The following is a 23,517-nucleotide window of genomic DNA, read 5'->3' on the forward strand; positions in this document are numbered from 1 at the left end:
TACACATTTATTTATCTCCAGAAAAGACACATGGCTGTTTATGTCCTGATAATCTGGGAGCTTTCTGTAAGACATCTAAAACACATTTAAAGTCAGTATCAGGGTCAAAATGATCATTTTTAAAACAAAGTGAACCAGCACTTTCTGTCTTTGTTTTTTGTTGGGTTTTTTTTTGTTTGTTTTTGGCACGAGGAGACTCAGGAAGAAGTTGGACTATCTACTGTACAGTAAGAGTCCTGAAGGGGAAAGCTGTCACTTTCATCTTTCCACTTCAGAATAAGCTGTCGGCTGCCGACTATCTGTCAAGTTGCTCAACCTTTGACTCACAGTTGGATCTGCCAGGGGGGATGGTGCCATAGCAGGCAGCTTCCTGCCAGAGAGACCTGTGTGTCGTGGAACCCGCCTCGGTGCCATGGTGATCCTTGATGAGGTTTTCTTAAGCGGGGCAGGGGTAGTAACGTGTTTGCCAGTGTTGCCTGCTGATCCTTTGCTGGAACTTTGTTTGCCACTGTGAGTTGAGTTGGCTGCTACTGAGGCTGTTAATGTCTCCAGCAGCTGAGAGGCTGAACCGAAGCGGAGGTGCTCCTCCATCTCAGCCGCCTCTGAGAATAAAGACAGTGCTCCACTGCGCCTGCTGCAGGAGTCACAGCACAGTTTGCTGTAGCCTGGAATAGAACAGTATCGAGCTAGGACCTCCATTTGGCAGAAGATGGACTTGTCTCCATTGCATGGCTCATCTGAAAGTCGAGGAGAAATACAGATTTTACTTATCCTGCTGAAAGCGGTGAGAGGTGGTCTTGGATAAACATGAGACAGGCTGAGTGGTGCTGAATGCATTACAGAGAACAGAGGATTTTAATAAATAAAAAAACCCAAAAAACTGATCGCTTAGCACTTGTGCCACAAAATACTGTAGTGTGTGTCGGCCACAGCACACTCAACAGAATAATTATTGCTCTACTACAAATCCAATTTTTTTTTTTTTATAGATAAGTGCAAGTAGATGTTTCAGGTACTCTTAAAGACTCCAAACCTTCTTGATGATTTATTTTCTCACCGTTGCACAATATAAAAAAAAGTTTAACCCGAGATCAGAAGCCTTACAAAGAAATCCATAGCATTCTTTGCTGTGCAGCAAAAGGAAAAGTTCTCAAGCGAGATCATTTGAAGAGTTTAAAGACTGAAAGCAACACCCATATGAAATATCAGCCCAATGGAATTAAGCCTAAATCAGGGCTTAATTTAATAAACTCATTTAACGCTTTACTGCTTAGATAAGCAATAAACTGATCAAAGCAGAAAAAAAGCATTAAGTTCCCTGACAAATCTGTTTGATATCAAAATACATTAAATGTGATTAGAAACACACATATGGGAAGACGTGAATGCACATTCACTGCATACACTCTCACCTAAGGTCTGATTGACAGTCAAAGCCACACTTACATAAATTTAAATTTAAAAAACAAGTATTAAAAAGCAGTAAGTCCACATTTTAACTCATTCATGGATTCCCAAGTTTCAATTCCAAATTATTTTGACTAATTTACAGGTAAACCTTACTTTCCCATCTTACTGTGTTTGCTCTGTAAAAATCAATGCTTGCGTCTCCTGTTTTAAAATCCTGTTATCTTAAATGGTAAAACACAACTGGATTGAATTACATTTTTGAAAACACTAAAATTAAATGTGCCATATAATATTTTTTTCTGGTTTTATATGCTCTTTATATGTTTTCCAGGTGTCTTGTGCATGTTTCGGTACATCTATTGTGCAAAAATTTGAAAGTCCACAGGAACATATTAAGCCACTATTTAACAGTGAATGTTGTTACCTTAATTTAAAGGTTTACCACATTTTTTTTGACTAATTGTTTAAAGGTGCTGAATAGAATAAGTAACTAAACCCCCCCAAAGTGTTTGTAAATATGGCAAAAATCATTCCTGTGTACATTTGATAATATATTTTATTGATTTAAAAGCATTTCACAAACTTTTCAGTAATATACCACAGATATTGTAGATCAATACTAGATAGTATTTATGTCCTTTAAAGTGCTCTCCTACAGAAAGGAGAAAGGTGTGCTATCTGAGTTTGCATCTTAGTTCATCCTCTTTTCTTGTCTGCAAATATCAACGTTGCACTTATAGTGACCTCCTTTTGTTAAGAACCATTTATTTCTGTGTGATAGTGAAGTATCGTTTGAGTTGAGAATACAAGGATTTTTTTAAGCAAATCTGTGCATGAAAGACACCACAAAATAATAACACAACATGGAGGCAGACTTGACATTTGAGGAGCTAAATTGTACGCTCCAAGCTAGTTTTTACTGTCTGCTATTTGATATTTTTGCCATATGGACATTTAATATAACTCAATATATGCCTATTGGTGAAACCAATAAGAACAGAGTATGAAAAAATATGACAACAAACAAATTTCATGGTTCATTTTAGAGGAGCTGTTGAAACAACTGATATCCTTCATGATGACTGACTTTTATCTTAAAGGAATGCAAAAGGAGCTAAAATGATGAGGCGTGGAATAAAATCTACTGTGTTCCTTAAAAATCTCTATCCCGTCAGTTTGACAAAGACATGCTTACCGTGGCAGGTTCCTGGTCTGCAAGGTCTCACAGTTTCAGGTTTGTCTCCATTACATTGATCTCCAATGCGGCAAGTGACCAGTCGCCTTTCCATCCCTTCTCCACAGGTCACAGAGCACTGTAGAGAAGCACAAACCACCACTCAATACAAAATAACAAAATAGCCGTTTTGATGAGAAGAGTGGGGGCAGATGACACAAGCAGCATGCAGTGTAAAATAACAACCTGACTTGAACTTGAACCACATAATACAGGACACTTTGCTCTATGCCCTTTTTAAAACTGGATTTTACTTTAGAGCACACGGGGTCCATCAAAGTCTATTTAAATGCATTTTGGCTGCTGGATAACAGGGAGCTTACTTTGCTGTTGGCTGCTTTTAGTGTGTGACATATTTACTATGCAGAAGGTTACCAGTGTCTGCATGGTTCATTTTATTAAGTTGTTTGTCTGGTCTTTAGAAAAGAACAAAATAGATAAGAGGTGTCAATTTAAATTCTTATATAATTTGGTTGAGCCACTGGTATATGCATGTGTGAGTGCTTCTTAACCTCAGATGTGCTGTTGAACTCAAAGATCTGCATGTCTGTATTAAAATGTCAAATGATTAAGTGGGCTATTATGCATAGCATTACTCTGGTTACATCTCAAACCTTAGGGCTTTGCCCGTCACGGTGAGCCTACATAATTGAGAAAACATTCTAGGGTGGGATGTTATATGAAACCAACTTTGATTAGGCAAGACGAGCAGGTGAATCTGTGTCTGTTTCTCCCTTTTATGTTGTGTATCTCACTGACAAGACCTTGTTGCTTTGATTATTCATGAGTGTCTTGGGCTCTGCCTTTGTTATTCACTTGATATTTTCTGCTGCTGTAACAAATCATTGCAACAGATTTAATACTCCAGTCACATGCTGCTTTAGGGGCTTCTGGCCCCTTAAGTTAATTCTTGTCTCCAAAAGACAGTATATTTGCATGAAGCTGCCTGCTCCTGCCCCAGCTGTGGAAATACAAGCACCAACAAAAAAGTGCTTACTAACCAAGTGAGGCCTTCTACTGACTTTATCTGGGCTTACTGACTGTCTTAAAGCCATGCGAGACTAAATCACCAACATTTTTCAGCTCATTGTGATGAAACAGGCCTTCTCGTTGAAAGTATTGGGCTTCTTTTTTAAATCCCCCTCACTCAAATCCATGTATTAAACAGGCAATATTTAAGCAAACTTTGCTCATTGAGCCACAGGCAACACCCTCCTTTTCCCCCGTCAACTTTAAAACCTTTCAAAACTCTGCTGCTGATGCTAAATATGTTGTATCTCATAGTGTACTGACTAACACACTTTCCTCTCACTTATGCACATTTTCAAAATCATTCCAAATTACTGCAGCAAGACCTCAATGTCAAAGGAAGCCTCCCGTCTGTCCTTGGATCTCTTCACTGACTCACCTTTACAAACGGGAGCTACTTTAAAGTCCTCAATTTCACAGTCAGGCTCTTGAATATGTATGTGACAGAAATAATTCCACCCTACACATCAACTCTCTCCTTCAGGTCATGTACTGATATGCTCAATTTGCTCTGTGCCATGCACTTTGCCTGAGGACTCAAGATGATCAGGCTTTTTTTTAAACTCATCTAATTGTGTACTTTGCACTCACATTTTAACTGTTTGTTGTATATGGACTTCTCCAAATAAACCTTTAAAAGACATGTAGTAGGGCATGTGTATGAGTTTGAGTAACTACAGTTTTTCTAGGTCTGCATGAAATATGTATGTTTTACCTTTACTGTGTGAGTCTCTTTTTTGTACTAAATTGCTAAAATCAGGCCTTTGGACTTTTCAGGATATTTTATTATAAAATGAATGACTAAAACACTCGGCAATTCATTTACTTTTTTTTTTTTTTTTTTACATGAGATACAATATGTTTTTATTCCTCCATCCAGCAGCTTAAAAATACAAATCAAGACTGTGCTTTGGTAGCATTGGTTTTTGGAGAGAAACCAAATCCCCTCGTAAGTGTTTTAGCTTTACTAAATGATGCGTTGAGCCAAGTTTTAAGTGAGTCAGCCACAGCCTTCTGAGTAGTTTGATCCTCATACAAGCTACATGAAAATTAGCCAAACTAACTTAAGTAAAGACCTCCCTTCGTGAGCTCAGTTTGTGGGTGTGGTAATGCAGTGCAACCAATAGTTCAAACAGGGAACACAAATCTGTGATCCAACTATTCAAACACCTTTTAGGATCTGAGAATTATTTTTTTGGGACGTAAACATTCATTTTTTCCAGTATGCTGATGACATACTTTGAGAAAGATGATAAGGGCAGCAACTAAAACTGAATGACCTAGCTTAATGCCTTGGCAAGCCAACGCTGCATCTACCTTCTTTTTTATTTTCCACCTTGCCTTCTGGTAGATAAAGTATCAGGGAAAAACTGCTGTTCTGTTCCTGCAAATAATTACAACTCGTCAAACTTTAATTTTTTTCTATATAAATACTGCACACTTAAAACAGCATATGATTAAAACAAAACATCAAGAACCAAAACAGTACCTCAGCGATGGACACAAAAACATCAGACTCTATTAAACCTAATTTTTTGCAGAGTATCCAAACAGTGTTGACATATTGTCAGTTTAAGCAACAAAGTCCTCCCTCAATCTCAGCCTCTACCTCTGTGCATCCCTTTGGCAGTAAACACTGACTCAAACAAATTGAGCTGAATATCAGTGTCAGCAAAACACTGTAAAATGTGCTCGTCCATTACATTCACTATACTTATATTCAGAGATGCAGTTTTGCTGCTTGTAGCATAGTTTCAGACATAGATTTTTTTTAAGGTTTTATTTTGGCATTTAGCCTTTATTATAGAGGGAGGAAAGTGGACAGAGGCGGAAACCAGGGAGAGAGAGTGGGGAGAGACACAGGGAGGAGCCACAGGCTGGACATGAGACCAGGCTGCCCGCGTGAGGACCACAGCCTCGACACTGCCGCCGTGTTACCAGCTTATACATAGATTTTAATTCAAGGTAAGGTAGTGACAAGAAAAGATAGCTCTTCAATGCCAGAAACTAAAATGATGCTGTTGATGGCAGAAATACTACAGATTTTGAAGCCTGCACAACAGTCAATGGAGAACATCAGCAACACTTGCAGGATTTTTTTTTTTACACACAAAATTAAATATTCAAACATTTGAATATTACCAAGGATTACCAATTTTTGTTCAACAGCGTCTGAAATGTCCTCCCATCGACAACTCTGACGTGAACAAATGTCTGTTCAAGTCAAGTGTTCACTTTGAACTGTGTAAACAACATCACACTAGGGGTGGTCAGTAAATGCATCATTCATCTTTGGTGTAGCTTCCACTTGTTATGACCCCAGCTGGTTATTTTTAGATTGTTTTCGTATCTCCTGCGTACTTCACTGAGACTGAATGAAAATGTCAGACAGAGAGTCTGGAATTTGTTTACTCTCTGTGAGACAATATGTAAAACAGCTTCATTCTATTCATTAAAGCTACTGTTTACTAACATGTGTAACATTAACTGTGATTATAAGACTTATTAAAGTTTATTAAAATGTATGACTAAATGCAATTATTCAGCAAAAACCCTAAAGTACTACTATTTTTACATGATTTAGATTTGTCATAGGCTTTAAATATCAACCTTAAAAATATAAAAGGACTTTAAAGTGCTGTTATTTTTCTATAAAAATTGCTTGACTCTTAAGAGGTGTGTATGATGAGCTACAGTATATTCACAAATGGAAGTGCGGTCAAAACATTTTTTTTGTTTTCAGATGAGAAATGACTCTGCTGTGAATCCAATATCAGATGCTTCATGTTTTATGTACGATTCATAAGCTACATGACATGAACAATAAAATCAATCAGACACCCTGAGACACAGAAGCAAAAAAAAAAAATGTCAATACATCAAGGTACTTCACCTCAGACCAGGCTCCGGTCCTCCACTGTGCAGGACATGACACTCTGTTACAGGGTCTCCGGCTCTCTGGTTTCTCTCCGCTGCAGTACTTGCTGTGGATGGAGCGATTGGTGTAGTCATGGAGGAACTGCACACAGCGGACAGTCCGGATCTGGAAGCCCAGGCTGCCGCAGGTTTTGGTACAATGCTCCCATTCCTCTGAGATCCATCTGGACAAATTAACAAGAGGAGATTACTGAGGATCTACAGGAAATATGGTTTTCTATATCATGAGGGAAATAGATTTGAAAAGAACTTTGATGGAAAAAGTTACATTAGCAATGCAAGAATGAGAAAAAAACCTGCATCACAAGTAAATATCTTACATTCATGATTCTCTAAAATTGTGTTGAGTTTAAAGTATAGGATAGGATGCCATAAGAAACTGCTTCAAAGAAACAATTTTCTCTTAATGTTATAGTTAGGAAGTCAGCTAAAGACAATTATCCAAATTACAAGAAAGAGGGACTGAAGTGCTAAATGCCCCTTGAGGCCACATATACCTTTATGTTATATAAAGATAAAAACTGAATTGACCATAGTAAAATGTCCCGTGGCTGATTATATTTTCGTTTAGTACATGATTAGGTTTCTATGCGGCTGCATCAATGTGTACGTAAGTAGCACTTTGCTGTTTATGGCTGAATAAGATGGAGCTACTTATCATACAGAGGAGGGATTTAGTTCAGTGGTCTACTAGGCTTTAGGCCTCTCAAAGGTTCATGATATGATTATAGGATTTAGTATGATAATAAAAAGAAACATAAAAAATAACTGTCTATTAAATGTATTACTGGATATGTGTTGGTAATCCACTATTTAATGTTTTCTCTGATCCTTTATTTTGGAGACTTTGAAAAATGTCCTCTCATTTGCTTTAACATTAAACTGTTAATACAGTTTGTTCCAGGTCCCAATACTGCTTAGGCAGCCCAACAGAAAAAACGTTTTTCAACAGAAGATCGAAACAAATAGGAAATTAGAATGTTAAGAATAAATAGAATATACAACATCTATTTAGCATTTCTTTTAATATTCAATACAACTTATTTCTGGGGAACAAACATCACACTATACCTTGTCCCATTATTAGACATGAACATATAACGGCAATAATATTGTGAATTCATCTTAACGTCAGGGCTGGACTCTTTAAACGTGAATTACAGGAGTTATTTTCTTTAATTGTGAACCATCTTAAAACTGTTACAACCAAACTCTCATTTCATAAAATAAAATATTGTTTTACGGTCTAATTATCATAACCTTTAACTATTTACGAATACTTAATAAAAATTTTCAGCACCACATTTTCAGAAACGCTCTACAGCCTCCAGAAAAAATGCATGTTAGAGACAAAAATAGCAAACTCAAGGCCTCTAAAATAAGGTGGATAAACGAATACATTTTCAGATTCCATCCAGAACATGACAGGACAGAAGACAATGGAACAGAACTGAACATTGCAAGAAGCAACTCAGGACTTGAGATCAGCCAGCGTGAGAAGCTCCATACGCATGCAGCCTAGTGACATCGTAAGTCTTTCATTCTTCACCATAACCAACATGTTTGTCATTTTAGTGACAATTTATTCCAATCACTGGAGGGGGAAACGCTTGAAAGTTGTATAAATGTCAGATGCATTGGAAATAGCCAGTCCTGTGGGCCCTAAAGTCATTCAAGTGACATTTTCCACTTCCATACTGCCTGCAACACGATGTACAAGAGAGGATGTTTCATCCTTGAACATAAATATCTCCCATGCTGCCTTCTTCTTTTTTTTTTTAACTGAGTGGACTGAAACACAGTTTTCCTCCATGGTATCCTCTTCTCTTTGTTTTGTCATACAAATCACTTCCTGTTTGTTTCTTTTGGTAAATATATTAATGACTGACTCATGCAGTTAGTCTTTCTGCCAAAACCTCTGCATCTGAAATGGCAGGCCAGCTTCCCTAAGAGTGATTGGAAACCACAAACCACCTCTGTTGATTTAAGTTGGATATTTAACAATAATAATTATTTAATTTGTAATTAGGTTTGAGTAAAATCAATAGATTTTTAAGCAAAGAAAAAAAAGGGCACATTTATTTAAAAAGCACATTTCAGCAACAAAGTGAGTGCTACATGCAGGACATCAAAAGCACCAAAACAAAGGAAGAAAGAAACACATCTTCACAAAAGAGAACGTTAAAAATCACTTCAAAAAAAACAATTTAAAATCAAAGAAGATAAAATCACAAAAGCAAAACAAAAAGCTACAATATAATTGGATCATTTGAAAAAGTAAACAACTGTGTCATCCTTTAACTTTAACAAAGATGTTAACTTCAATCGTAGTTAATCAGTCCATAATTCATTAATAATTCAATTTGTAAATAACTGAAGTTATGCTATCGTTAACCAGTGTTATAAACAACATACACCTAAGTACATCAGCTGTTTGCTATGTCAATAAATTCCAGTTTTCTAGATTCTATGAAGACTTTGAAAACTCAAAATTACACGTCTGTATTGAAAATATACACATTATATGATGTTTTTTGATGAATCAACACCATCGTTTAATTGATTCAAAGAACTACCACAGATTAAGGAATGTGTGCCCAGCGCTGGGTTTTACTTACATAGTTCAAATGATAGTAAGATCATTTAAAAAAAAATTAAAAAATCATTAAATATGAGGCAAATATAAGTTAGTTTCATGTCATGCATAAGCTACATGCATGTCATTTCATGGTGATAAAACATGGGGCCGATATTTCATTTTTTATTTTATGTTTATTTTTTTATATTTTGTTTTGCCTTTTTTTTTAAATAAATAATTTAGTTTTTTCTGCACTTGGGTCCTCCCTCCCTGTTCTTCCACCACCGATTGTGACAAAAAGTACATTATGTTGGCACTAACAGTCAAGATTAGTTATCATCTTTGGTTGAACTTAAAAAGCAATAAAGTAAAAATTAGCCCAGTAGTAAAAGGGCAGCTTACTAGTTTAGTTTAGTTTAAAGATAATTGTGTGTTTTTTACAGTTCACATGTGATACTTTAATCATTAAGGTAAACTTGTAACTGCAGCTATTCAAAAGTAAAGTAAAAGTTCAATATTCAGGCGCTATACAAAGTCATATAAAACATCTCAATTCCACAGCAGAGTAAAGGTACATATATTCCACTAGTAAAAAGAACGTGTGGTTAAAGAAAATGAAAGATTAAAAAAAAGCATCACTCAGTTTGTTTGGAAAGAACATGTTTACACAGCAACTTTCAGCTTAATGGGATTGTTTTCCCCAAATTTAAACATTAAGCTCTTAGTAATCAACAGACAGAGACAAGATACATGCTTTATCATTGCCAATTATAGGAGAACACATTGACTCAGAAAAGAAAGGAACTATGACATACTTGATCCCAATTGCTCACATATTTGTGTTTGGGTTAATCATGCACAATTGCTGCCAAAAACAGGCTTTAATACTCTTAGCAGAAAGATGATTTAAGTCATCGCTAATTATCGGAAGATAATTTGGTAGCATTCGTAATAAATTGTTGGTGACATCATTATTTGTTATGGAGAAGAAAATGGCAAGCTCATGATGATGCAAAAAAAATGTGCCTTTAAATGAAACATTTTATTAGTTGAAATAACTGATCAACTGATCATCAGTTTGATATATCTGACACTTTGGATTGTGACCAAATGCCTGCATACTAATAATAATCCCATCATATTCTTTATCCTCATTCAACCTTATGATACTATGTATAAACCATGCTAGCATTTATTCCAAAGAACAACTGTGCTTGAGTAAATCCACACACTGATGCTAACATGGCTGTAGACTTAGTTTAAATAGCAATTCCAAAATGTACCTTTTCCATTAATATTTTTGTCATTTGGGATAAAATGGTAGGCTAAGTGTACTGCACTCAACGGACTGCTTGTGCAGTCGTTTGACTCTAAAAGACGCTTTTATAATTGACGTAGAATTCATCCATTCAGACACACAAACTAGTGTCAAACCACCCATCAGTACTGATCACATTCATATATCATCAGACACAATAAGCTATGCCCGCAGGAGAAAACTTGGGGTCATGTCATGCCCATGACAGAGCAGGAACTAGGGGGTTGCACTTCCATCTTTACTAACTGCTTTATTATTGTTGTTTAGATTCACGTTTGGGCTTTAAGTACTTTTGTTGTAGAGACGAAACAGTGGATAGCACAAGAAATCAGGGTCAGAGAGAGTGGGGAACCACATGCAAGATAGGAGCCACAGTTTGGATTCAAACATTGAGCCTCCTTACATGGGGTGCATGCACTAACCACTACCGGTGCCCCAGTAAGCCACTTTTTTAACTGTTGAAATTTGTAATAGACTTCACAACAATGTTTTCACAATTCCACAAAGCCTACAATGATGTAACAAAAATGTGTATTTTCCTCACCTACCCAAAACATCAGGCACTAATAATTAAATAAACATATAGAAGTCTACAGAGAGAATAATTGGACAGTCTTGCCCTCCTTCCAGGACAATATTATTATTATTTTTTTAAGATTTATTTTTGGCACCCCTCACAACCAGGCACAAACTGACCCAACTTCTCCCTCTACTGATATACTGTAGCTCCAAAACAACCCAACACTGGAACAGTGGTTTCTTTCCGGCAGTCTTTTATGAACAATTAACTCACAGAGTGTAAAAACGAATTCATTTCCAGTAAGCTGAGGGCAAAATCACCCACTGTCCCTGATTATTTACTATCATTTAAATCCATGCTCAGTTTACATTCTGCAGATGTTCCATCTCTCATATAGATACCATTATATGATCATATTTATTTCATCACCTTTGCACTCACCATTGTGCTTTTATTAAAATGTGTAACATCTCTAGGCTTGTGCATAGCAGTTATATATTTTAACTCTTGGGTTAACTTTGTATATTTTGGTATCAGTCCATTGAGAAAGCTGATTCTGGTCTGGAGACAGAGAAAAACATTACATTTATCTTAGCTCTTAAAGTAAGAGTTCTGCTTGACACGTTTGCTTGATAGATTAATCAATTGCAATTATTGCTTTCGTGCCATCATAAACTGACCAAAAAAAATCTATATAAATCAGCCCACCTCTTTTAGAATTCTAATAACGACTCCAGTTAAACGTGAGGCAGAAACCTCGTTTTTTGAATCTTCTCTGAATCAATCTCCCTGTTTGATGAACAGCCTTCCATTATGTCTGCAAGCCAAGTGATTGAGGACTGAATCTGTAAACCTGTCACACACCAACATCTGCTCAAAACTTCCTTGTTAAAAACTTTTCTGGTTAATGAACAAACCAGGGGCAAACTTGATTCTAGCAGCAACCTGAGATTATCTAATTGTATTTGGTTCCTAAACCATCTCTTTTTATTTTATGTTAACTAATCTAAAGTCGAAAACACTCTCAAAATGTATGACTGTATGTACTGAAACTTTAACTGGAGTGAAAATAGTTCTCAGGCTAATTGAAGGGATGCTTGTGCTTTCAGAGAAGGGCTATTTTTGCTTCCCTTTGTTGTATTTAGTTGGATATTTTTCTGTGAGTTTCTTGGCAAAAGATGAACTATCAGGTCAGAGATAAAAACACTTCACATAATGCATAAACCAGCCATCACATCCAGCCTGTATACATGGGATGTATTAATACAGGAAAATAGGTAGATACAATAGAAAGTGAAACATTTCAGGCTTATTTAAAGGCCAGCAACGATTTAAGTACGCAGTTCAGAAGCAGATGTGAAAAGCTTTGAACAGACCATTCATTGATTTTGTATAGAAAAAGCGTACATAGAATTAGCATGCTGCGCTGAAAAGTTAACTGAACACAAAGCCTGAGCACTATGAATGCTGACACACTCTTTCAAGGGTTTTGACTTTTTGTTCCGAGACAAAGTTAAGATTCAACAAAAGCCAAGATTGAGGCCAATTTTCTCATGATGACTCCTCCACATACAGCAACAGATCAATTTAGGAAGTCAAAAAGTTCCTCAAAGCAAGTCACAAGATCTATTATCATTTGGGTTAATTCAATAATTCTACAAATGCATATTTTTAAACATTGCTTATTTGACACAGATTTTGTTTTGTTTAGGACTTTAAATTAAAAAACAAACAATCATTAACATTTAATTTGGGCGCTCAAATATAAAGATTCCCCAATGAAACTATGACTGAGTTTAGATAGATGGGGGAGCATACACCACATTCTGTTGTTTGAGTTAAAAGACATTTATTAGGAAAACTTCAATCTTTTCCTATTTGACTCAATATGTTCTACTTTATAGCTCATTCCTACATTTGAATTGGTGAAAAGTATGAAAGGGTTCAGGCATCCAGGTTAATTTTCAGAAGTCAAGCTTAACCAAAAGGTCAACTTCACACAACTTATTCACTGTCAACCACCAAAAGTAACTGTACCATAATATTCAAATATCCGCACAGCTGGATTAGTAATGAACAGGTGTATATTGTTGATAATACTCGCCATCCTGGTGCTAGTTTATTCAATGTAGCTTAGACTGGAAATACTGTATGTAACTGATGATTGTGTTGCTAATAGCACACTGACCATCCGGTTCGAATGCACTGCAGTATGTATTGTCAGTATATAGCAGTTTCTGGCTCAGCCACTCATTTTTCTACACTTCTGCTTTGTAAATAATTTTTCACCTGTGGTTCTCACTATCACTATCATCTGCATTTGATTATTCGTTAACTTGGTGTGTGCAGTTTTATTTCTATCAATTAAAAATGGGTTAAACAATGCCGGAAAAGCCTGAGTAGGAGGACACTTGACTTTTTGGAAGCAATGATAGGGTTCTGCCTTTGCTGTGTACTCTACCAAATGAGCCACAGCCGCCCCTTTGCTCAGTCGGTCATCTCCTAACCGAAAGATTGAGGGTTGGTTCATCTCCAGCTCCAGCAGCTACATGTCTGGTGTGTAACTCCAAGATTCTCCCACTTCTCTGTCAGTGGGGTATACATCTGAATAAATGGGTTTAATGACTTCTGAAATGGTCACTTTAAAGAGAAAGTACTAAGTCCGCACACCAGAAGTTTCTCCAATAAATCAAATTTAATGGACTCTCACATGTAACATTTTGGGCCCTTGCTCTTCATCAGACATGATTTTACATAGAAAGCTCTGCCATCCAGGTAGAACTTTGTGAAATAAAATTTAAGCCATTGTATCGAGTTGTTTGAGAGGTTTAATGTGTTTGCAAAATAGTTCTTAAATGCATTAGTGAGTTATCAAATTTTTTTATTTTACTCACAGGTAAACATTTGTGAAGTGTTTAAGGAGACAAATCTTTAATGCTATCTTAATGCAGATTTTTTTTTAAACAAGAGCTGGGAGATTATGGGATCGACTGAGTTAAAAAAACAATTGTGCACTACAAATTGTATATTATTCTTTAACGTCAGGGCTGGACTCTTATCTTTTGCAGGCACACCATCCTAAATTTACTCCCTGACATTTCTTATCTCCTCTGGCTCCTCTCACTTTTTATGTTTGCCTGAACTCTCAGTCCTCTTCTTAACTAAAGTAAGGATAGACACTTCAAGTCATGAAGCAAGGTAGTGAGCCTGGAAATGAAAAGAATAAAGAAAAAAAATCAGGCCAGCTTTTGAGGGAATTCGCCTTTCCGTTCAAAGGTCTGTCTCCATCACTCTGACCAAGTTTGGCACCAAATTAGAAAGTCAGTCAAAGTCGGTCAAAGGAGAAGCAGAAGAAACAGGGAAAGCTCTCAGAGAGCTGGTAGCCCCACCAGGTCATAGAAATTAAATGACACTTTATTTTAGTAATAAACAACAAGACGACCTATAACATTTGTTTATGTGGGACCAATGGACAACTGCACAGAATGTCCATACATACAGAACATACTTTGAAAAAAAAACAAAACAAAAAAAAAAAACCTCAGCAACATACAAATACAGGATGATTCATTGTAAAATCTTTAAAAGTGTGTCTCAATTGTTCGACCAAACCAAAACTCCCCAACCAGGGGTCTTTATTACCTGGTTGGGGAGTTGTAAATCAATGTAAATCAAGGAGCCTGAAGTTAAGATAACATAACATTTACTTGTCCCGTTACACGGAAATTTGTCTTGCATTACAAACTCAGAAATCCTCGCATCCCAATAAATCACATCACACTCAAAAGACGGAATGTAAAAACAGCACAAATTACATTAAAAAACACAGATTAGTAGTGACATAGATATATACATGATGTGAGGGGAATCTTCATGAAATAGTTCATGAAGCCTTTAAGTGCTCACAGTCTATGTGCAGCCCAGGTCAAGTACATTAATGATGTGGGGTGGGGTTTGGCCAGCCTCTGCTCTACTTTTCATTCAGCAGTGATATGGAGTGAGGAATGAAAGAGTGTATATACTTGTTCCCTTTTATAGTTTGGCACCCTAAAACGCCTCCCAGGGGACAGGAGCTGATATTCCTCATGTAGGACATGAGAAGGCTTGGAGGCTATCTTCCCAGCCAGTCTGAGGGTGAGCTTATTGCAGCTCAGCAAAGAGTGCTCAATACAGCGAGCCAATATCTGAGAGCAGATACCCAGGAGTCTTAGTTTCCAAGACTTTCACTGGATTTAGAGGCCACACAACTAGACTGGGCGTCTGTATTGCAGGACACTCTGGACAATGGAGCAGAAGATAAGGTGAAATATTTTTTTAAACATAAATCCTTTGTTGGACCTTGTTACAGAGGGTAATCCACATGGTGGGCCAGGAAAAGAGCACTGTCTATGTATACTCCCAAATACAGTATGTCAATGATGAGCACTGTTTAATATGTCTATTGTGAATGATCACTGGAGGAGGTGCATACTGTGTGCTACCAAACCTCCTCTGTTTTAATGGGATTTATTATGAGGCCATGTTGGTCAGACCACACAGTTAAAAGGATTAGTTATCTGTAGAATAATTATGACACCAATTGTACAATTATAAAGCATATGTGTGAAGGGATGCAATGTTGAGCCGGGAAAATGGGTGGCATACTCATGAACTCACATCATGTCAATACATGATGATGATGCAGGTTTTAGATGTGCAATGGCTAATGTTTGGCTGTTTTCATGCATGTTCGTCTATGCTAGAGGTTATGTACTTTAGCTACTTAGCTGTTAGCTAAATGCTTAGGTTTGTTTGATAACACCCTGCTATTGAAAACTTTAACATGTTGATGATAAACAGATTTAATTTTTATGATTTTAAAAACCTTAATTTTAAGTGACACAAAAGAAAGTCAGCTATTACCAAACTTCTCCAGGTTTCATCCACTTTTTATTTTTTAAATTACTACTGAATCATTCCAGTGGTATTTTATTATTGATCAAAGTTTGGTGAGCTCATCCCTAGAGCCATGGAGTTAGCATTGATAACAGACAAGAAAAGTCTCACAAGGACCACTTTTGACTAGATACAGTTTATTGGCATTGAGATGCAGAACGCCTAGTTTTTTTAATACAAAACTTTTATTTTAATATGTCATCAGTTTCGATGTGTGATTGATTTAACATCAGTTGAGAAAGAAGTACAAATGGTTTCCTGAACAAAGGAGTGAGTGTTTTATTAAGCATCACTGCAGCTTTTATTTCCCACCTCACTCACCTCTCCCTCTCCCTTTGGTTTAAAGCTGAACAGAACAGGTGGTGAGTAAACATGAGCTCACTGTGAGGTCTTAAGCTTAGTACATTGCAGCGTCTCTTCGCGTTTATGTTGGTTTAAAGAAACAGCGCTGCACAGCTGTGAGATCTAAATGGACGCTTTTGGCTGCAGTTTTTTTTAGGGGAGGTTATGTTTAACTTCTCGCTCATGTCAGTTGTTTTTAGCCTCCACCAAGATTAGCTCGTGCTTTCTCTTTCAAAGCATGTGTTTTACCTGCAGGCTTTTTTTTCTGTCCCATGTATTTAGTCACAGTTTGCTCTTTTCTCTCTCTCTCTCTCTTGCTCTTACACCCCTGCTAATGTTAAAATAGTGTGTTTTCAACCTGAGGGGAACTTTGTCAACACTATTAATTGATTTGTTAGAATTCACAGCAGGGTGAAATGAGGGATCTCCTGCGACAACTCATTACTTGTGTAACAAGTCACACTGAAAGGAATTATTTATAAAAAGCAGACCTGAACAGGCACATGGTTTACAGAAGCTTTAAGGCTACACAGTGTAACATCATTCCTGCAGAAGCCTTGTAGAGGTTTATTGACCTTGGCCTGGACTATGGGGGTTCAAGTCCACATAGGAACCTAATGAAGGGTTAAGAGCAATGTTATTTGATGGAGTACTGATTGTGTGTGTGTGTTTCACTTTCTCCATCTCTTGTGCTCTGCAGACTTAAGCACAGTGCTACAGCATGTTAAAGGTCCCATATTATGATTTTCTTCATGTGCTCTTTAGTCTGTTTTCTAGGTGTCTTTTGCATGTGTAGGCAGGCACATCTATTTGCAAAAATTCAAAGTCCATGGAAATGCGTCTTTTCCTACGTCCTCCTGATAGCAGTAGCAATAGCAGCATGAAATGCTCAGTCCATAACCCTCCTCGATGAAAATGGGTTAGTGATCCAAGCCCATTAGCTTATTATAGCAAGCACAAGCTCCCCTTGGACTGACCTTAGCATTCCTAATAAAGTAAAAGAGGCCGGACATAACCCAAAACAAAGCCTAACGACTGACCAACTGTGAGAGAGCAGATCGGCCGACCAATCAGATCAGACGTGGCTCACGAGGGGACCCTTTCCTTTTTCTTTTCGGGGGGGATTCTGAGCGTTAGAAATACAGTCAGATTAGCATGGAGCGGCAGTACATGAAAACACTTTTTTCGAACATTAGTGATTGTGAACGTACTTTAGTAGGCACATAAAACAGATATATGAATCCCCTAAAGGGTATAATTTGGGGCCTTTGAAACAAACAAAAGAAGTGTAACTTTAGACTGATGCTCTTGCCTCAATACAGAAATGAAATGGAGTGGCAGAGATAACTCCAATGATTCACCGCTACCCTCAACATCATCTTTGTTGTTGTAGAATTGCTAGAGAGCCTCCTGGCAACGTAATCTACATATTGAGTCTTTTAAATAGAACTTTACCTGTATTATAAATGTTATTTTCGAGTACTTACATTACCTTTGTTTGTTATTGTAGTATTGCTTGAGAGAGAGAGGAACATGCCACTACTAACTCTGCTCACTCTTACTTAGATGGCCTTTGAAAAGCAGAGCTGTCAGAAGTGATAAGCTGCAGCTCAACAATCAAGATAATGCCATTGCTGTCAAAAACACAATACTGTGGGACCTGAAATAATTAATGGGAAAACTACTATCTGGAAATGAACAACATTGGTTGTGCTCCAGTGGTTTTGTGAATGAGAAAGAATAACTGTCCAATTAGAGCTGAGTGTGTAACTGACCTACTCAACACCAGAGAGCCTGCTGACGCGAGAGCTAATGTGTGAACAGGGTGTAAAAGGCAAGGCATCTGCTGAGAGCTATCTTTTTATTTATCACATTCACACGTCCTCCCCTTTTTGCATAAGTACAGTACTCAAATTCTAAAACCTTTAGCTGCATTTCTAAATCAAAGCTGTTAACATCCACATAACCAGCCCATCCTCACAGCACTGAACCAAGCAAAAGCATTATTAAGTGTGTACACTCTATACAGAGAACATTAGTCATAATGCTCGTCAATTTTCAGATTTTTAAATGGACTGGGGCACCAGTTGAAAGAACATCTCAAATCTCTAACTTGGGGTGGCAGTAGCTCATTCTGTAGGGACTTGGGTTAGGAAGCGGAAGGTCTTTGGTTCAAGTTATGATGCCTAATACTTAAAGATAAACCCTTAAGCAAGGCCCTAAAACACCCAACTGCCCTGGTGCACTTCATGTGTATTAGTGTGTACAAGCCCCACTGACATCTCTCCACTAATACATGTTCACAGGTCCTGTTTGTGCATGTGCGTGAGAAGCATGTCTCTCCATAACAGAGTGTAAAACCAGAATTTTACCTTGTAATAAAGTATATAAAATACTACTTGAGAGGGAGGTGAAGGAGACTCACTGAGGCTGGGTGCAGTCCTGGAGATTGCACATTCTGCGGATGGGTTTTGGTTTCTTGTTGGTGTCGCAGTAACCTCGATGGATCATTTTTGTGTCTCCTTTCTTTCGACAGCCATACTTTGTGTACTGGAACCCTGAGAAAGGAGCCAACATGTTTTAGTTTAAAATTGCTGTATAATCCAAACAAAAGACCCTGAAACCTTTGAGAATAAGTGGAGATAACTTTTTAATCAGTTTAAAAAGCAGGCATTGAACACCTGCTCACGTTTTCTCTTTTTTTGTATTCTGTTCCTTTTTCTAAAGGTCTCTGATAAAATGGTAATATGACTTCAGTTAGCTTGTTTTGTTAAACTGAACTAAACTAAACTAAACACTCCAGTAATGCTATCATAACAACACGGCTATCATTTTTTGGCTGTCTCGCCATTTTTCCCAATTTTATTACTAATTAATAATTAATTATTATCTTTTGCACAAAATTGCAATTTTTGTACTTTTCTGTAAAGACATCATTTAGGTTTTTTCCACTATTACCAACGTCAGTCAGAGCAGAGTCAGCTGGGACTAGACTAGCAAGCGAGGCCAGTTCTAGGCAGCCGGTTCCACTTAAGCCAAATATCCTACTTTTACCAAAAATTTCAAAAAGAAAGGTATTTTAGTTTTTCCTTGTCGATTCAAGAAATCTAAAAATTCCACTTCTGAATAATACATATACAAATACCTGATTGGTTGGTTTGGCCATATAAAATATGGAGCTGTATCGAGAGAGGGTGTAAGTTTTCTGATCAGTTGGACTTGTAGCCGTGTTAGCGTAGCTCATTCAGCAAGACACTCAGTCGTTCTGGGAGATTGGGATTTTGAATACTATTGATTTATATTGTATATCAAAGTTGAGTCCAGTTTGGTTGTTTGGAAGCTACCACAACCAAGTGGTTTAGCTTTAGATAAAATATAAAACAATCCATGCTGTAGTTTACAGTCCTAAATAACATGGATATATGTAAAGCCTTTGGGAGAGTCTCAGCAAGACAAAGTGATACACTGTTCTGTGAGCTCATTCTCCTCATGAGTCTTTTATAAACTTCTTCATCTTAAGTCTTCCGAGTCTGCTAAATCATCCTTATCTGAAGTCAGAGCTTGCAAATTTCCAAAGCAATATTGTCGATTTTCTAAAGTTTGTGTGTTTTAGGGTCTCAATGCTATTTTTTTCCCCGTAGTCATAAAGTATGAAGGGTTCCTTTTAAAAATACAGTTAGAGTTAGTTACGGTTTCTGGGTTTTATTTCTGGTATAGGCAAAGATGCTGCTTTAATATGCTTTAACAACATCGAACATCGTTGAACATGCTTTCTAAGACTTAGTGAAAAACAGTTTCTTTGCATTAGCTGCCAAAACAATGGAAAACACTCATAAATTCAGCCTGTCCATGCACAACTGTCTCAACAATCACACAAGGGCCAGTAAGTAGTCCACTTGCATAACATATTTCTTTTTGCCTCAGACTTGTACAATACTAGATGATCAGATTCTTATTATTATTATTTGAAGGTTTTCTAATTGCAACAGAAGTATAAAGAAAAATAACCAAAGCATGATCCATGCTAATTAAAACACTATATATTACCTCCAGCACAAGGCTTGGAACACGGAGACCAGCTCTTAAGAGCCCACTCGTACGTGTCCTCCTGGATGACGTTGTTGTTGTTGACAGGTACTGAGTCTTCATGGATGATGTACTTGTACATTAAAGTAGACCGTGTTTCATTGTCCTTGGGTACAATCTGCATATGAAGAGGAAAACACAACAGATCAATTGTCATTATAGGACAATCTGCAATAATATGTTTCTAAGAAAGATAGAACAACAATAACTAAGAAGTTTGTTATAATCACAGCTCACAATTTTAGATGTTTCATGTTCAAGATAAGAAATAACCTCTCATGGTGTAGTCTACACAAATGTCTTCCTCCCTGATTTTGTCTGCTGTTTCTGTGTTTTCCTTTGGAGCAGAAAAGTTTGTCAGGGCTTGTGCAGAGTGGATTCGAGAGTTTGATTCTGAATGAAAATGGCTGGCAAAAATACATTTTGTCCACTTATCCAAAATTGGGTTGCAGAGGAAGCAACAATATTTAATTAAATAGAACAACTGCAGGAACGGGAAAAGATTGGAAACTTGGAAGATATAATATATCCTTTTTCTTAGAAAAGTTATTTGTGAAAGTTTGTTTGAAACAACTTTATTCTTAAATAAATCATCATAGTTTGTATAATTTTACCTATTGCTTTATCTATTGATTACATGTTTACTTTTGAGAAAATTACCAGTGAAGACAAAACAAAACATAAAAATAAAGTTTATTGCTTTAAGACTGTGAACAAAAGTGCAAAAGTTCTCATTTGTTTCTGCCGGTGTACAAAAAAAATATAACTCCACGGATTTTTTACACAGGCAACTTTATATTCAGTTATATCATACTTTACTCAAAGAGCACATAGCTTTATGTGCTAAGAAGGCCTGCTGTTACAGACGTTCTTATGTGCGTCATTGTCGTTCTTGATGTTGTAATGAATGTCGTCAATTTTAATTATTTAAATTGAGAGACCTGTTTAACTTCGCCTTCCACGCCTTGCACTGTCAGCATTAATCTTCTGTTTTACCTGGCAGTAAATTAATGAATGTGAGGCGAGCTTGGTGCAGCTTTGTTTTAGACCATCCATTAGATGCTCAAGTAACGTGTGGAACAACCATTTTTTATTTATGACTGAGATGAGGTCCTTTCTTTCATAGTCAGACCAAGCTCATCCATGCTTAGAAGACTACTGGGACTGATTAATGAACCCTTCAAGAACTCTTTCAGGCCTCAGCAGGAGAAAGACCCCCAACGTTCAGAGGGAGTGCTATTTGACTACTGATACCCTCCAAGAGCTTTGACCTTATTACTTTAAAGTCTTCTTCCAGGCAATTGATTTCCTATTAGCTATATAATATATCTTTTTTGTAATATTCTTTTTCTAGAGCACTACGCATACTGGAACCTTTTCCATACTTTGAAGTCACATTTCTTAAGAGGATGGTAAGTGGTGCCTTGTTCATTTTGTATCTCTCTTTTATTTGTTTTCAACTTGCTTAAAAAAAATATTATCCCTGCTTTTCCTCCAAAAGTCACTAAAATCTGGCTTCATTGTAGACAAAATGTTAATTACTATATCATCAGTCAAATCACGAGTTTTGTTCATTCAAATCTAACATATATTGATGCTAAAATGAGACTGGCCTGAGATTAAGCTAAATTATTGACCTACTTCTTTTACACAGTGCTCATTATCAAGCAAATAGCCTTTTGGATCATTTAAATATCACATTTGATGAAAAGGGACACATTATTACCAGAACCACCACTGGGTCATGCAATGGTCCGTCAGTGTGCAGCGTCTCCACATCTTCCTCGATGATGTAGTGCCACTCCACACCCAAGTCGATGAAGCTTCTGGACTTGACGTCCTCTCCTTTTCCGTTGAGGATGTAATGCCCTGTCGCCTGGTTCTTGATTGCTGTAATCAGTCATATTTCATGAGCAGCTGACAAAGTCAAAATGGCTTTACTCAATCAATTATACAGTTTGAATTACTCCGAGGATAAAAGCTCAAATTGTGCTCTCAAAAGGATGATTCATGGAAATTCTGTAACCCTTGTCACTTGTTTGGGATGATGGTGCTTGGAAATTAATTTCAAGTCATATAAAACAAGCTGCAAATGACTGATGTGAAAGAGAGAGGCTAAATTTAGTTTGAAATGTGACCTAAGGGTGCAAATTAGCTAAGACCCATGTCACTGCTGCACATCTTGTCGTCTGGTGCTTTAGTCTACTATAAATGCCTGCATCATTATTTGTGAGTGATGGAAATAAACCTCAGTTTTATGTCCTGCAAGTTAGTCCAGGAGCAACTTAACTTAAACTTGACAACAATCGAATGTTTAATATTATTATCGTTATTCAGAAGAATTTAGACCTTCCTTTCTTTGTAGGTAGAATTATTTTTATTTTGGGGATTTTGTATTTCATTAAAGTTGCTGATTGTATTTCCTTTGTGTTTGCTTGTTTTTTTTCAATACAAATCTCAAATATATAAAAATGAGTAGTGCAGGGTTTTATATTGAACATATAGATTTAATCTAGCTCTACTCATTTGGTCTTCATTGAACTAAATATAAAAAACTTTCAAAACTAAATCTAATATTTTTGTTTTTCAGACGTCTAAACCTGCTGTCTGTATTATGTGGACAGGTTATTTTGCCTTGGTTTAGAACACCAAACATTTGGTAGTATATCTATTTTATGTTGAAGAACAACATTTTTCTAAAGTTGTATTTTGTTGAAGTGCTTCATAATCCTCTAAGTCCTGTTCTTATTTGACTCATCTCTTAGCCCTGATCAACACTTTAATGGATCCTTTTCTCCTTTCTAAATACCTCATTTGACTTTATCACGAAATAGTGAATATAAGTAGACATTTCTGAAATTACATTTTATATCAAGTCCATTGCTGACCAATTTGTTGTTTTAAAAGTGAACAAGGTTATTGTTAATGTTTCAGCCCTCAGCACCAGAAAAATAACTTCAAGCAGGTCAATCCTACAAATGCAGTCAATAGCGGTTTTCCTCTGACACCTGTTCTCTAAGTTACCATTTTAAATTCAAGTATATGTACAGTTTTTAATGTGGAAACATGTTTCGCTTAAGGACAGGCCCATAGTGCTACAGTATCTTCTATATGAAGCGTTTGACAGA

At 36.8% G+C, this 23,517-nt stretch overlaps 1 protein-coding gene across 2 annotated transcripts in view; it reads right to left on the reverse strand.

The window, feature by feature from the left end:
• Positions 1 to 252: 252 nt before the first annotated feature.
• Positions 253 to 23,517, reverse strand: part of adamts3 (ADAM metallopeptidase with thrombospondin type 1 motif, 3) — a 134,509-nt gene continuing 111,244 nt past the window's right edge. For both annotated transcript variants that reach the window (XM_079351085.1, XM_079351084.1), the window contains exons 17-22: positions 22,116 to 22,279; positions 20,351 to 20,507; positions 18,729 to 18,861; positions 6,567 to 6,774; positions 2,606 to 2,723; positions 253 to 737 (exon numbers count right to left, since the gene is read on the reverse strand). In XM_079351085.1, the coding sequence (XP_079207211.1) occupies positions 259 to 737; positions 2,606 to 2,723; positions 6,567 to 6,774; positions 18,729 to 18,861; positions 20,351 to 20,507; positions 22,116 to 22,279 (1,259 nt within the window). In that variant the 3' untranslated portion in view covers positions 253 to 258. The remainder of the gene's footprint in view (positions 738 to 2,605; positions 2,724 to 6,566; positions 6,775 to 18,728; positions 18,862 to 20,350; positions 20,508 to 22,115; positions 22,280 to 23,517) is intronic.

This window comes from Symphodus melops (genome assembly GCF_947650265.1).
Source record: "Symphodus melops genome assembly, chromosome: 1".
In the NCBI taxonomy this organism is placed as follows: domain Eukaryota; kingdom Metazoa; phylum Chordata; class Actinopteri; order Labriformes; family Labridae; genus Symphodus; species Symphodus melops.